The sequence below is a fragment of the Schistocerca gregaria genome, chromosome 8 (assembly GCF_023897955.1).
Source record: "Schistocerca gregaria isolate iqSchGreg1 chromosome 8, iqSchGreg1.2, whole genome shotgun sequence".
Lineage (NCBI taxonomy): Eukaryota > Metazoa > Arthropoda > Insecta > Orthoptera > Acrididae > Schistocerca > Schistocerca gregaria.
The window spans coordinates 263,562,849-263,578,958 of NC_064927.1; the positions used below are offsets into that span (position 1 = coordinate 263,562,849).

The following is a 16,110-nucleotide window of genomic DNA, read 5'->3' on the forward strand; positions in this document are numbered from 1 at the left end:
GATCATTACTGAACTTAAATAAAAGGCGATACATGCATTTCAGAACTGGGACCAAGCTTGACCACACTGTTTGAAATAATGCATGAGGGTTAATCTGAAAATGAAACAGAATAGTCTAACATATTTGGTGTTTACATTGATAAGAGTTTTAACTTGAAGCTACAAGTTACAGACGTTCTTAAACATTATGCAGCTTAGCTTCATGGATAGTATCAGATTTTGGAAATGAAACTGTAAGAAACTGACTTAATTTTCTTATTCCCATTCACTAGAGTAACCTTCGAGGAAAGAGTGATATTGCACAAAAGTCTGTAGTGAGGAAAATATGAAGAATCCAGTCTACAACCCCTAATGAAAGATCTTTAACCTGTTTAGTATTCTGAAACATCACAGTACACTTACTCCCTGATGAAGTTTGTTGTCAACAGTCAACCACAGTTTGAAAACAACAATGATATTCATAAATATAATACTATAAGGAGAAAATATTTAGATTTTTCATCTATCAAACTTAGTGTTGCACAAAAAGGACTGTAATATTCAGCTATTAAAGTCTTTGACCACCTACCCATTTATAGACAGAATTTAACTGATAATAAAATTAAATTCAAACAGAACAACTAGAAACTGAAGTCACACCTGCTTGACAGCTCTTTCTACTGTGTTTAAGATGTTCTAAATGTGTAGAAGTATGTAAATGGTCAGCCTATTTTCTGCAAGGAAGATGTACTATATTTGTAAATTTGACTCATTTCATATCCTAACAAGAGGTCACAATTATGATCCATGGAACACGTAAATAAATGAGACAGGAGACGGGTAGCAGGGGTTGTGTGGCGTGGACTGGGCGGATTTTAGGTTAGATGGCCTTGGGCAAGTACAGAAAGGGCTACAGCCTCAACGGGTGCAGGGCAAAGTCAGGACATGTGAGGACCAAGCAGCAATCGGTATTGTAATTGTAAACTGTCAAAGCTGCATTGGTAAAGTACTGGAACTTCAAGCACTGATAGGAAGCACCGAAGCTGAAATCGTTATACGTACAGAAAGCTGGCTGAAGCCAGAAATAAATTCTAGTGAAATTTTTACAAAGGCACAGACGGTGTTTAGAAAGGATAGATTGCATGCAACCAGTGGTGGCATGTTTGTCGCTGTTAGTAGTAGTTTATCCTGTAGTGAAGTAAAAGTGGATAGTTCCTGTGAATTATTATGACTGGAGGTTACACTCAACAACCGAGCTAGGTTAATAATTGGCTCCTTTTACTGACCTCCCGACTCAGCAGCATTAGTGGCAGAACAACTGAGAGAAAATGTGGAATACATTTCTCATAAAATTTCTCAGCATGTTATAGTCTTAGGTGGAGCTTTCAATTTACCAGATATAGACTGGGACACTCAGATGCTTAGGATAGGTGGTAGAGACAGAGCATCGAGTGACATTATACTGAGTGCACTATCCGAAAATTACCTCGAGCAATTAAGCAGAGAACCGACTGGTGGAGATAACATCTTGGACCTACTGATAACAAACAGACCCAAACTTTTCGACTCTGTAAGTGCAGAACAGGGAATCAGTGATCATAAGGCTGTTGCAGCATCCCTGAATATGGAAGTAAATAGGAATATAAAAAAGGGGGAAGGTTTATCTGTTTAGTAAGAGTAATAGAAGGCAGATTTCAGACTACCTAAGAGATCAAAATGAAAATTTCTGTTCTGACATTGACAATGTTGAATGTTTATGGAAAAAGTTCAAGGCAATCATAAAATGCATTTTAGGCAGGTACATGGCAAGTAAAGCTGTTGGGGATGGGAAAAACCCACTGTGGTTCAACAACAAAGTTAGGAAACTACTGTGAAAGCAAAGAGAGCTTCACTGCAAGTTTAAACACAGCCAAAACCTGTCAGAAAAACAGAAGCTAAACGATGTCAAAGTTAGTGTAAGGACAGCTATGTGTGAAGCGTCCAGTGAATTAGAAAGTAAAATTCTATATACCGACTTGACAGAAAATCCTAGGAAGTTCTGGTCTTGCGTTAAATCAGTAAGTGGCTCGAAACATCATATCCAGACACTCCGGGATGATGATGTCATTGAAACAGAGGATGACATGCAGAAACCTGAAATACTAAACACCTTTTTCCAAAGCTGTTTCACAGAGGAAGATCGCACTGGAGTTTCTTCTCTAAATCCTCACACAAACGAAAAAATGGCTGACAAGGAATAGAAAAGCAACTGGAATCACTAACAGAGGAAAGTCCACTGGACCTGATGGGATACCAATTCGATTCTGCACAGAGTACGCAAAAAAACTTGCCCCCCTTCTAACAGCCGTGTACTGCAAGTCTCTAGAGGAACGGAAGGTTCCAAATGATTGGAAAAGAGCACAGGTAGTCCCAGTCTTCAAGAAGGGTCGTCGAGCAGATGCGCAAAACTGTAGACCTATATCTCTGATGTTGATCTGTTATAGAATTTAACAACATGTTTTTTGCTCGTGTGTCATGTCGTTTCTGGAAACCCAGAATCTACTCTGTAGGAATCAACAAGGATTCGAGAAACAGCAATCATGTGAGACCCAACTCCCTTTATTTTTTCATGAGACCCAGAAAATATTAGATACAAGCTCCCAGGTAGATGCTATTTTCCTTGACTTCCAGAAGGCATTCGATACAGTTCCACACTGTCACCTGATAAACAAAGTTAGAGCCTATGGAATATCAGACCAGCTGTGTGGCTGGATTGAAGAGTTTTTAGCAAACAGAACACAGCATGTTGTTATCAATGGAGAGACGTCTACAGACATTAAAGTAACTTCTGGCATGCCACAGGGGAGTGTTATGGGATCATTGCTTTTCACAATATATATAAATGACTTGTAGATAGTGTCAGAAGTTCCATGCGGCTTTTCATGGATGATGCTGTAGTATACAGAGAAGTTGCAGCATTAGAAAATTGCAGTGAAATGCAGGAAGATCTGCAGCGGATAGGCACTTGGTACAGGGAGTGACAACTGACCCTTAACATCGACAAATGTAATGTATTGCAAATACATAGAAAGAAGGATCCTTTATTGCATGATTATATGATAGTGGAACAAACACTGGTAGCAGTTACTTCTGTAAAATATCTGGGAGTGTACATGCGGAACGATTTGAATTGGAATGATCATAGAAAATTAATTGTTGGTAAGGCGGGTACCAGGTTGAGATACATTGGGAGAGTCCTTAGAAAATGTAGTCCATCAACAAAGGATGTGGCTTACAAAACACTCGTTCAGCCTATACTTGAGTATTGCTCATCAGTGTGGGATCCAAACCAGGTTGGGTTGACACAGGAGATAGAGAAGATCCAAAGAAGAGCAGTGCGTTTCGTCACAGGGTTATTTGGTAAGCGTGATAGCGTTACGGAGATGTTTAGCAAACTCGGGTGGCAGACTCTGCAAGAGAGGCGCTCTGCATCGCGGTGTAGCTTGCTGTCCAGGTTTTGAGAGGGCGCGTTTCTGGATGAGGTATCGAGTATATAGCTTCCCCCTACTTAAACCTAACGAGGAGATCACAAATGTAAAATTAGAGAGATTCAAGTATGCATGGAGGCTTTCTGGCAGTCGTTCTCCCCACAAACCATACGTGACTGGAACAGGAAAGGGAGGTAATGACAGTGGCATGTAAAGTGCCCTCTGCCACACACCGTTGGGTGGCTTGCGAAGTATAAATGTAGATGTAGATGTAGATGTAGATGAGAAGGAAAGACACATCCCATCCATCATCCAGTAAATCTGCATCACCTGGCATTCTTGGCCACTTTTCCATAATTCTTCTCATTTTGTAAACCTTACCAGTCCTTTTCCTTCACTGCCCTTCTTTCTGCCAGAAGCTCTGGCATTTTCAAATGTTTTAAATATTTTCTCCTGCTGGAAGTTGGTGAGTACAGTTTGCATTTCAGACATTGATTACTTTCGCTGATCCATTATAAGGTGATATATTCATTGATCATTTTTGCATTATGAATGCTGTTTATTTGTAATTTGTGCAAAATAATTCAATTCTGATTTTGGGTTATTCAGTTGAATACAGTACTGGGCAAAATGGAATCTCCTCTTCAAAAGAAAAATGTTCATGTTTCAGTCTCTCAGTAAGAGAACAACAAGTTTCCCAAAGAACTGAGTGGCATCTTATTATAAAATCTGTGCATTAAAAAATTTGTATAGCAATAGAAAATATGAATTAAGTTAAGTTGTATTAGCATTATTGTAAAACATCATTATGACCTATATACCTAACACATAGAACTTATCATATACACATATCTTAAGGAAAAAAATTATGGCTTACCTGGAAATCTCTTTCATGCAGACATACTTTCAGATCTGAGTTTTCCTCAAAATTTGGCACCAGCTCTTCAAGTACCCATTGTCTATTGGGATCACTGTATGATATAAATACGTCATACGAGAACGCTGATCCAGCACCAACTTCTCCATTATTGGGACAATTTTTTTCATCATTCAGCAGACGGAGCAATGTGACACTGCGTACTGCTCGACCAAACTGATATATGTATTTCCATTTCCAGTAGCATACTCCCAGCATCAGTACTATGACACAGCTCAGTACAATGACAACAATCTTCCACGTTGCCATTATTTGCTCTTCCTAGAATATAATTGTCAAAAAGTCAGAAATATTACAGCAAATAAGATATTTACTAGTATTATTTTTTCATTATTTATGGGCTGTGGGCTTATCAGAGTCAGCTGCTATTTTGTTGATTTGAACTTCAAGATGGTTTGTGATGCTTACAGTCTACAATTGGAAATCTGATATGATTTTTCCTCCCATTTATTAAAGTTCATAAATATACTGTAAATTATGAATGTTACAGACTGTAAGAGAACACTAGCTTTATAAATGTGGTGCTACAGAAAAAAACCCTGCAGATTAGATGGTCAAGTAATTAATTAAGAGGATTGGGGAGAAAAATAATTTTACACACACCTTGATTGAAAGACGAGACAAGTTTATTGGACACGTCCTGAACCATCAAGAAATAGTTAATTCATTTGGTAGTGGAGGAAAGAGAGGAGAGTAAAAATTGCAGTGGGATACCAAGGATTGAATACAGGAAGTAAATTCAAACATATGTAGGGTACATTAGCCATTGAACTGAAAAGACTTTCACAAGGTGGATAAGCTCAGACAGCTATAGCAAGCCAGTCTCCATGGTAATGACTGCAACAAGAATGATCATGATCACGATGATAACAATACTGTAAATGCATCAGTTTAAAAAAGTAATGAACTGATTGCAGAAATATGAATACTAAAATGTTGGCAGCATTTTGAAACATTGAATGAACTAATAATCAAGGAATGATCTCTTATATAATCATTATCTTCCACAACAAGGTTTCATATAACATAACAAGTTGTAGAAGATAATTATCAACTTTGAGTGTAGGGTTCAATTAATGTCATATGTTTTTACATGACTACACAGCAGTGAGAGCTGTTAAATTTTTACTGAAGAACACTAACTCTCTTACCACATACATATAAACTTACAGTTCTGAACTTCTTTTTTTAGAAGGGAAAAGCAGAGACAAAGGACATAATAAATAATTGAATGAAAATGTTGTAGCATCCTAAATCAGTTTTGTGATGGCCGTTTCCAAAGATATTTGCATTCGCAGCTTTCACAGGTGGTTACAATGACTATTACTTTATGCCACTATACCAAGATTCCAATGAATATATATTCATGGAGTCTTGAAAATCTGTTGTGTCACATTACTGAATAAATGGATTGTAATTAATTCCAAAAATGGGTGTTCATCCCCACTGAGAAAACAATTAAAACTTGGTTTTCATAAGAGAATTCTCATTAAAATATGAGCTATTGTAAATACCTACTCCAAAATTTGAGGATCTGAGCAGTTTGTTAAACATCACAGGACACTGTCAGCCTCATACAAAATGGTACACTTCAGAAGTAAATGTTAATGTCACATCACCAAAATATAAAACAAGTTATAATGAATATACAAGATCTGTTGTTTACAGGCTAACAAGCTACTAAACCACCAATATGGAACAAATTATGTGAAAGAAAATACAGCGATTGCATAACTGTCAGTGATATCAATCAAATATGTTTTGATCCTCTACATGACTAGTGCAATGGTAACACATTTTACTACCAAGAAAACCTTTGGATGTAATGCATACTGTGGACAGCAGACCTCTATACTACAGGAGGTGGACAAAAATGTGGAAACACCAAACACACAACATATTAACATCCACAATATGTGTAGGAAAACTATTGGCATTCAGAACAGTTCCCGATCCTCTCAGAATTGATAAATACAGGCTCTTTATGATTTTCAAGGGAATCTTGTATCATTATTCCCGAAAAATTTGGCAGGTTGAGATAACAATGATGGAGGTAGATAGCAATCACCCACCCTTATTTTCAAAGTAGCCCTGGCATTTTGGAACACAACGTCAACACTGGGGAACACATATTGAACCATGCACTTGATCTGATCAGTGAAAGTGATCAGATAATCCTTGGCAAGAAGTTGATCCTGCTGAGTAGCCATCGAGCACATGGAATACCATTATATGGTTGCCCAAATCGTCACCAAACATCTACCGTTTTTCACCACGGTCGCATGCAGTCTGAATTGTAGGCCAGGGAGGGCATATGCCATATCAAGGGAAACAGTGTGGAATGAGAATCTTCTAACTGAATACCATTCTTATATTGGCACATAGTCCAGATTTTATGGCTTTGACTCCACAATTTCTTGTTACAGAATTTGCATCACTGGTATGTGGATTTGGAATTCTAGTTCAACCAGTAATTTCCAGTTCCCTTGTGTTGCTTTGATGCTGAAATGGTTCATAACTGCAACATTCAGTTCTGCAGCGACTTGCAGCTGTTTTCATAACAATCCTCTTCAGCAGCTATCTGTCGTCACTCAACACACAATTGTGTCCATGTTGTGGCTTATTGAATGATGTTTTTTCACTTCCCCAGTGTGTGATATTAATCTTTGATGTGGGCCCTCTTGAAACAAAAACCACTTTGGCCACCTTGGTGATGGAAGCAACCACTGTATGAGGACCAACGATGTGCCCACATTCAAATTCATTTAGCTGTGATGTAAAGCACTCACAACTACAAAGAATAGTGTTCTGACCATGAGTGGCACTTGCACGATATTGATGGCATTGTACAGGTGACTTTCATGATAAAATACAACAGCACCACCTGCAGGCTTGGCTAGCATCTGCATTTATGTTGAAGGATCTATTTCTCAATGTGTTTCCATATTTTTGTCAAGCCATGACTCTGAGAAAGATGAGAGAGTAGTATATAATTGAAGTGGCGGGGGGGGGGGGGGGGGGGGGGGTACAGCAGGATAGATTGTACTTGTGAAACAGAACACTTTATAGCCATTAAGTTCTGTAAAACTCATGCAGAAATATATATTACCTAAAAGAAATATTGGGATGGTAGACAACAAAGTTCATGAATTACTACAAAAATATATAATGAGATTCATTGTTGACAACCCAAAACAATGACTGACGATTGGGTATTTTGCATGACTAGATTTGTGTGATAGAAAATTATGTGGTATACAGATGATAAGAAAGAGTAGTAGTTGAGAAGGGAGTGGCACAGTGTTGTATTCTATCCTTAATGTGTCCAGTCTGTATACTGAACAACCATAAACGAAACCAAGGCAAAATTTGGAAAGGGGACTTAAAGTTGTGGGTGACAAGGTTGGTGAAGGGGTGAGAAGAAAAAAATAAAAATTTTAATATTTGCTGATGACTTCATAAGTCTGTCAGAGGCAGCAATGGAATAGTGTCTCAAAAATAATTTATAAGTTGAATATGAATAAGTATAAAGCAAGGCTCACGGAATGCAGTTTAATTAAATGATGCAGTACCAGGAGAATTAAATTAGGGAATGAAACACTAGAAAAGTGAATAGAAGCTTATGAAATGTGATGCTGCAGAAGAATGCTGAAGATATGATGGTTAGATAGGGTAACTAATGATGAGGCTGTAATCAAATAATGACAAAAATAAATGTATGGCACCACTTAACTAAAAGAAAGGATTTATAAAAGGACACACCCTGAGCATCAACAAACTATTAATTTGGTAGTAGAGGGATGTGTGTGTGGGGGGGGGGGGGGGGGGTGTCTACAAAATCTAGATGGAGAATAAGCCTTTATTGCAGTAAGCAGGTTCATATTGGTATAGGTTGCAGCAATTATGCAGAGATGAAGAGGCTTGCATAGGATAGACTAGCATGAGAGCTGCATAAAACCAGTCCTTGAGCTGTAGACCACAGTGAACAGACAATATGAAAACATTTAATGGATCCGACAAAGTTTTGATTGTAACATATGTGAATATAACTGTGTTATCTTTGTACATTTTCATTAAAATATGTAATTGTAATACTTTTGGATTAGAGGAGAGCACTCATTGAAAAGCAAAAGTGTAGAGTTATTGAGAGATGCAAACAAAAGAAAGAAAACTTGGCAGCATTCAGAGTCATACTTTGATAATCTAGAGTAAAATACGCACAGAAAACACATACACATTCATATACATACTTATGCCTGGTCTAAAAATGCCAAGGTTTTGTTTCAGAAGGTAGACCGGTCGAGGTGGGGCTAGTGTTGGGTGGGATGGGTAGAGAGCAGATGGAGGCAGGGATAGGGATTAATGGTGTAACTAGCAGTTTGGAGGGAGCAACTCGGTTTACTGGCTAAGAATGCAGAGGGAGGGTGGTAGGTGTATGGACTAGGCATGTAGTAATACATAATCATAGGGGCTGGTGGGGAGTATCACACACTGAAACCAATGTGGGGACATGAATCAGGGGGGATGACAAGCTAAATTTTTGGATGAAGCTGCAAGGGCAGTGGATTTCCTGAGACTGAAGCCAGACAATTATGGAAGTGGAGGGAGTGTTGTAAGGATAACTCCCACCTGCATGGTTCATTGAAGCTTGTAATGGGAGGGAAGAATCCAGACAGGCAGGCTGAAATTGAGCTTGCTAAGCTCACTTTATTTGTGCAACCATGTGGTCAACTTTGTTATTTGCAGCAGTTTGGTAGTGACTATTCATCCTAGTAGACAACTGGTTGGTAGTCATACAGATATAAAAAGGTTGGCAGCAGAGTTGGTATACAAAATAACTGCTTTCACAATGGATCTGGCTTTTGAGGTATAGTATAAGCCTGTGAAAGGACTGGAGAAGAGGGTGCTGGGTGGATGGATTGAGCAGGTCTTCCACCTTCGTCTGGTCACAGGGATATTGTCCCTGTGGCAAGGGGGTGGGAGTGGTAAAAAGATGGACCAGGATGTTGGGTCGGTTGGATGAGTGACAGAACGCCTCTTTCAGGTGGTTGAGAAGCATCTTGGATAGAATGTCCTACATCTCAGGGCTGGATGAGAGATAATCAGAACCCTGGCAAAGGATATGGTTCAGTTATTCCAGTCCAAGGTGATACTGGGGGATGAGGAGGTGCTCCTTTGTAGCTAGTTTTTTGGGGTTGTGAGAGAATTGAGAGTGAATGAGGATATGGTACAGAAAATGTGTTGGTGGACTAGGAGTGTGGGGGTGGGGTATTGCCTGTCTGTGAAAGTTTTTGTGACCATCATACTGGGCAAAAAAGTTCTAATCACTGCATATATGCTGTCCACAGTTGGCTAGGCTGCATGACAGGGATATTTTACTGTCGAAAAAATGACAACTGGCAAAATGCAACTGCTTTTGATTGGTGGTGGGTTTAAGGTGGACAGAGATGTGGATGGAGCCATCAGAGAGGTGGAAGTCAATGTCCAGGAAAGTGGTGTGTTGGGTAGGGGAGGACCGAGTGAAGAGAATGGGAGAGACTGTGTTGAGGCTGTGAAGGAATATGGGTAGGGTGTCTTGGTGCTGAGTCCAGATTATGCAGATATTATCAATGATTCTGTACCAGACTGGGTGTTGGGATTTTGGAAGGCTAGGAAGGTGTCCTCTAAGACAGCTCATGGATACGTTGGTACCTTCTCTTCAAAGGAAAAGTATTTGTGGGTCAGGATAATGTTTGTAAGGTTTATGAGGAAGGAGGCGGTGCATTTGGAGTCTGGAGGAAGTTAGGAGAGGATATGTTTGATAATGGCAAGACCATGGGCATGAGGATTGTTGGTGTATAGAGGGGTGGTATCAACAGTAGTGTGTAGGGATCCAGGAGGTAAATGGGTAAGGATGGTGGAAACTTGAAGGAGGTGGTCAATATATTTGATGTCTGAGGCTAGATTTTAGGTAGCTATTTGGAGGTGTTGGGTCAATGACAGTGGAAATTCTTTCAGTGGGAGCACAGTAGGCAGCTACATTGCAAGAGTATAGCCCAACTTTTGTTCCTATATATTTTCAAATTTTGTGGATTTTGTCACAAAATTAATTAAAATTGGTTAGGAACTAAGCACAATATGACCCCAGGAAGAAACTAAAATTGCCCTTGAAAATTCAGTTTATTTATTTTCTTAAGCATCACTGAACACCCTGTGTACCCTTCAACTAGAAGGCTTCTGTGAAATTTGGAAAGTGGAAAGAGGTACCGCAGAAGTGTGAAGCGTGAGAATGGATTGTGGGCTGTGCCTGCATACCTCTGTTAGTAAAAGCATTGCTCGCAAAATGCTAGGGCCTGAGTTGGAGTCCTGGTCTCGAACACAGCTTTTATCCTTCCGGAAGTTATGAATTAATTCTGATTGTTGTAATTAAATTTGCAACCAAAAATGTCCGTCTAATATAGGCTGAAGAGAAAGGCAAAGCTTATGATCAGGATGTGTTGTCTGCAGGCACATTTAATGATCACATTTATTTCTCCCTTTGATTTGCATGATGGTTTTGCATTTGTAGCAATAATCATTTATTGTGTTGGTGCACACTCAGCTCATATCAACTTACGTGAAAGTCTTCTGCTTTTATGTCCTCTTTCAGCTCTTCCCTTTCCCTATTTCACCCCTTATCCATTAACTTCACATCTCTTACTGTTTCCTCACTGCCCAACATTACTTATTTTCACCTTTCCTTTTACTTTTATACCTTCTCTCTCTTCCCCCTCCATCCCTATTTTTATTACCATATTCAATTTCTCACATTGTGTTTCATTACCTTTGTTTGGTTGCTAAAGTTTTTTGTGATTACGCACACAACAATTAAGGTGAAATGTTTTTCATTATAGGCAAAAAATGTTTATGAGTAAATACACTAGAAATAAGTGTAACTATTCAAGATCATTAAAGGGGCCTCTGCAATCTTAAGGTAATGTGGCAGAAGTGAAACTGGGCATACCTTGCTTTGTGTGTACTTGGATCCATCTGACATTACATTTACGTTGGATCCATCTGACATTACATTTATGAGCAGTAAGTCAATATTCTCCCACCCTTCCTCCATGCCGACAAACACACACACACACACACACACACACAGTTTTTAGGAAATGTTACATAAATGGCAATAAGTCAATACTGTTGTCCATTAAGATGTATCATTCTTATTATTTTACTTGAAAGAGCTTTAGAAGAATTTTTATCCTTACCGGTGATGAGTAACCTATCCTGTTAGGAAAACATTGCCAGTTTTCAAACTGAAAATTCTGAATATTTGTCCTGCCAGAATTGTCTAAACATTGATATGTTCCTTCACGCCACCCTTTAATTTCCAGCGTAATCTCTTCAGCTTTATAACTGCCATTGACATTATCAATCATTTGTTGTAAATCTTTGTTATATTTGCTTTCCTTTCTACATTTTTCGAGACATGAAGAATTTTTTTGATGCTGCATACCATTAGTCATTGCACAAAACTTCTCACAGGTTTTCTTTCGTTCGCTAAGTAATTGAGCAAACTTATTGAAATCACTTAAGCTACAGTAACAGAGATATGGATTGTTTGATGCATCCAGTGTGTTCAATGTTAAGAAACCCTTCATCATTCCTCTACTGATGCTAGTAATTTGATTTGAGGCAATAAATACATTTTTCAACTTTACAGTACTGGGTAAAACATCATTATCCCATGAAACTAAGTTGTTTCCATTTAGATTAAGTGTTTCCAAGTTATTTAAGTCTCCTATAAACTTTAATGCATGTATGGAAGCGAACTTATTTCTTTCAAGAGAAAGAAATTTTAGTTGTTTCAGGTTTCTTACAAACCCAGCAATTGATTCTTCCTTCAAATTATGATACTCACAGTCAGACATTCCTAATTTCGTTAGGTTCAAGCTTTCATTGAATATTTCATAAAAGTGGTCACATAGTATTTGGTTACCAGACAGATCTAAAACTTCCAGATTTGTCAAACATTTTGAAACTGTTGGGTTATAGGTTAGTACTCCTGATTCTTTAAGTTGTAATTCTTTTAAATTTGGTAAGTTACAAAATGTATATTCTGTCACTGGAAGTCTAGTATGACTAGCATCCAGAACTTCAAGTTCATTAAGGCCTCTAAAATCTATTTCCAAATCCTCCTCTGATGCAATATAGCCCATATTCAAGTACTTCAGCTTCTTCAAATTTTGAAATATCCCTTGTTCAAACTTGCTGTATGAATTTTGGTGTATGGACAGTTTTCTCAGATTTTCTAAATTATGAAAGGTATTTTCTGGAAAAACAGTAATATCACAGTTTGCAAGACTAAGTTCTCTGAGTTTGGGCATATATGGAAATACATCCTGCAGCATCCTCTCATTTTGCCTTTCTGGTGGAGCATGTTGGGTTGGATCACATTTCCTGAAAGATAAAGTGATGGAAGTCAGAAACCTGTATTTCTTCAAACAAATAAAATTTGTACAGTGCAATTGTAATTTCTTGAAGTGTCAGGAATTTGTCACAAACAATAATTTATGAGTCGTATTATTGCAAATAAATCTGTAGTAATGGCTATTACACAACATCATTCTGAAAAAGAATCTTACAATACTTATCATCTGTATTAAGTTGATACTATCATAATTTTTAGAATCTTGATGAAATAATGAACCACTTCATTTCCAAAGAACAGTTTGAATATAATTAATTATTTATAAAAATTTAATAAAACAGTCATTTCAATCAATAGAGAACGTCCATTCAGACAGTTAAGCCGTGAAAGGGAAAAGATAGACTACAACAGATTAATGCAGTATCATCTTGGATAGAGTTACTTCTGTCTCAGCAACAGCAGTTTCCCTTAATTGCACGGTATCCTAATACTGGTGAACATCTAAACCCACTAGACAAAAACACAAAGTTCATCATGGACATTGCTGAAAAATCCATTAATTTCTTATACCTTAACATAGATATCACTACAAATACACACAGTTTCAAAATTTACCGAAAACCCACAACAACCGACATTGAAACACCCTCATGTTCACAATGCCCAGTAACACAGAAACGTGCTGCCTTCCATTCCATGGCACAACATATTACTTTTTTTCTGGTCATCAGGCTTCTGACTGGTTTGATGCAGTCAGCCAAAAACTCCTCTACTGTGCCAACCTCTCAACCTCTTCATCTCAGAGTAGCACTTGCACCTTACATCCTCAATTATTTGCTGGATCTATGCCAATCTCTGTCTGACTCTACAGTTTTTGCCCTCTACAGCTCCTTCTAGTACTATGGAAGTCATTCCCTCATGTCATAACAGATGTCCTATCATGCTGTCCGTTCTTCTTGTCATTTCTTTCCACATACCCCTTTCCTCTCTGATTCTGTGAAGAACCTCCTCATTCCTTACTTTATCAGTCCACCTAATTTTCAACATTCATCTATAGTATCACATCTTAAATGCTTCGATTCTCTTCTTTTCCAGTTTTCCCACAGTTCATGTTTCATGACAGCAATACGATGCTGTACGCCAGGCGCACATTTCTTCCTCCAATTAAGGTCTGTCTTTGTTACCAATAGACTTCTCTGGGCCAAGAATGCCCTTTTTGCCATTGCTAATCTGCTTTTGCTGTCCTCCTTGCTCCATCCATCATTGATTATTGTACTACCTAGGTAGCGGAATTCCTTAAATTCATATACTTCATGACCAACAATCCCGGTGTTAAGTTTCTTGCTGTTCTCATTTCTGCTGCTTCTCATTACTTTTGTCTTTCTTCAATATACTATCACTCCATATTCTGTACTCATTAGATTGTTGATTCCACTCAGCAGATCATATAATTCTTCTTCATTTTCACACAGGATAGCAATGTCATAGTGAATCATATCACTGATATCCTTTCACCTAGAATTTTAATTCCACTTTGAACCTTTATTTTATTTCCACCATTGCTTTTTGGATGTACAGATTGAACAGTAAGAGTGAAAGACTATGTTCCTGTCTTACACCCTTTTTAATATGAGCTCTTTGTTCTTGGTCATCCACTCTGATTATTCCCTCTTGGGTATTATACATATTGTATATTATCCATCTCTCCCTATAGCTCACCCCTATTTTTCTCAGAATTTTGAACATCTTGCACCATTTTACATTGTCAAACACATTCTAAGTTGACAAATCCTATGAACATGTCTTGATCTTTCTTTAGTATTGCTCCTATTACCAGCAGCAATGTCAGAATTGCCTCTCTCATGCCTTTACCTCTCGTAAAACCAAACTGATCGTCATCTAGCACATCCTCAATTTTCTTTTCCATTCTTCTGAATATTCTTCTTCTCAGCAACCTGGATGCATGAGCTGTTAATCTGATTCTGTGATAATTCTCATACTTGTCACCTCTTGCAGTCTTGACTCATACTTTCTACACACAATGTGAATAGTAATTTTGTTGCCACTTCCTCCAATGATTTCAAAAAATGTGATGGGATGTTATCTATTCCTTCTGCCTTATTTGGTCTTAAGTCCCAAAACTCTTTTTAATTCTAATACTGGATCCCCTATCTCTTCTAAATTGACCCCTGTTTCTTCTTCTATCACATCAGACAAATCTTCCCCCTGATACAGGCTTCCAGTGTATTCTTCACACCTATTCACTCTCTCCTCTGCATTTAGCAGTGGAATTCCCTTTGCACTCTTAATGTTACCACCCTTGCTTTTAATGTCATCAAAGATTGTTTTGACTTTCCTGTATGCTGAGTCTGTCCTTCCGATAATCATATCTTTTTCAATTTCTTCACATTTTTCTTGCAGCCATCTCATCTTAACTTCCCTGCACTTCCTATTTATTTCAATCCTCAGTGACTTGTATTTCTTCATACCTGAGTTGTCCAGGACATTTCTATACTTCCTCCTTTTGTGCATTAGCTGAAGTATTTCTTCTATTAACCATGGTTTCTTTGCAGCTACCCTCTTTGTATCTATGTTTTTCATTTTAGGTTCTGTGATGGCCTTTTTGAGAGATGTCCATTCCTCTTCAACTGTACTGCCTGCTTATCTATTCCTTATTACTGTATCTATAGCCTTAGAGAACTTAAAGCGTTTCTTAGTGCTTCCGTATCCTACTTCTTTGTGTATTGATTCTTCCTGACTAATCTCTTAAACTTCAGCCTACTCTTCATCACTACTACATTGTGATCTGAGTCTATATCTGCTCCTGGGTATGCCTTGCACAATCCTGTATCTGATTTCGGAATCTCTGTCTAACAGTGATGTAATCTAACTGAAATCTTCCTGTATTATGTGGCCTTTCCAAGTGTACCTCCTCCTCTTGTGATTCTTGAACATCATATTTGCTATTACTAGCTTATATTTATTACAGAACTCAATTACTCTTTCTCTTCTCTCATTCCTTGCCCAGGCCCATATTCCCCTGTAACTTTTTCTTCTAGCCCAGCCCCCACAACTGTATCCTAGTCCCCCATAACTATTAGATTTTCATCTTTCTTTATGTACTGTATTACTTTTTCAGTATCCTCAAATACTCTCTCTATCTCCTCATCTTCAGTTTGCAATGTTGACCTGTGTACCTGAACTATCGTCATTAAGTCAATAAAATTTTTCTGCATTTTTTACCATATTGGCAATATATATAAAACATCCTGAAGAAGGTCACTTGCAACAGGGACTGAAACATTGGCAGTTTTATATATATTGACAATGGT

General features: G+C 38.1%; 2 protein-coding genes across 8 annotated transcripts in view; one reads left to right on the top strand and one right to left on the bottom strand.

Moving 5' to 3' along the window:
* LOC126284279 (dynein axonemal intermediate chain 7-like) overlaps window positions 1-16,110 on the top strand; it is an 828,882-nt gene that overhangs the window by 306,998 nt on the left and 505,774 nt on the right. The window lies entirely within an intron of this gene.
* Window positions 1-16,110, bottom strand: part of LOC126284278 (toll-like receptor 13) — a 213,424-nt gene that overhangs the window by 25,374 nt on the left and 171,940 nt on the right. For all 7 annotated transcript variants that reach the window (XM_049983100.1, XM_049983097.1, XM_049983102.1 and 4 more), the window contains 2 exons: window positions 11,616-12,807; window positions 4,324-4,644 (listed from right to left, as the gene is read on the bottom strand). In XM_049983100.1, the coding sequence (XP_049839057.1) occupies window positions 4,324-4,644; window positions 11,616-12,807 (1,513 nt within the window). The remainder of the gene's footprint in view (window positions 1-4,323; window positions 4,645-11,615; window positions 12,808-16,110) is intronic.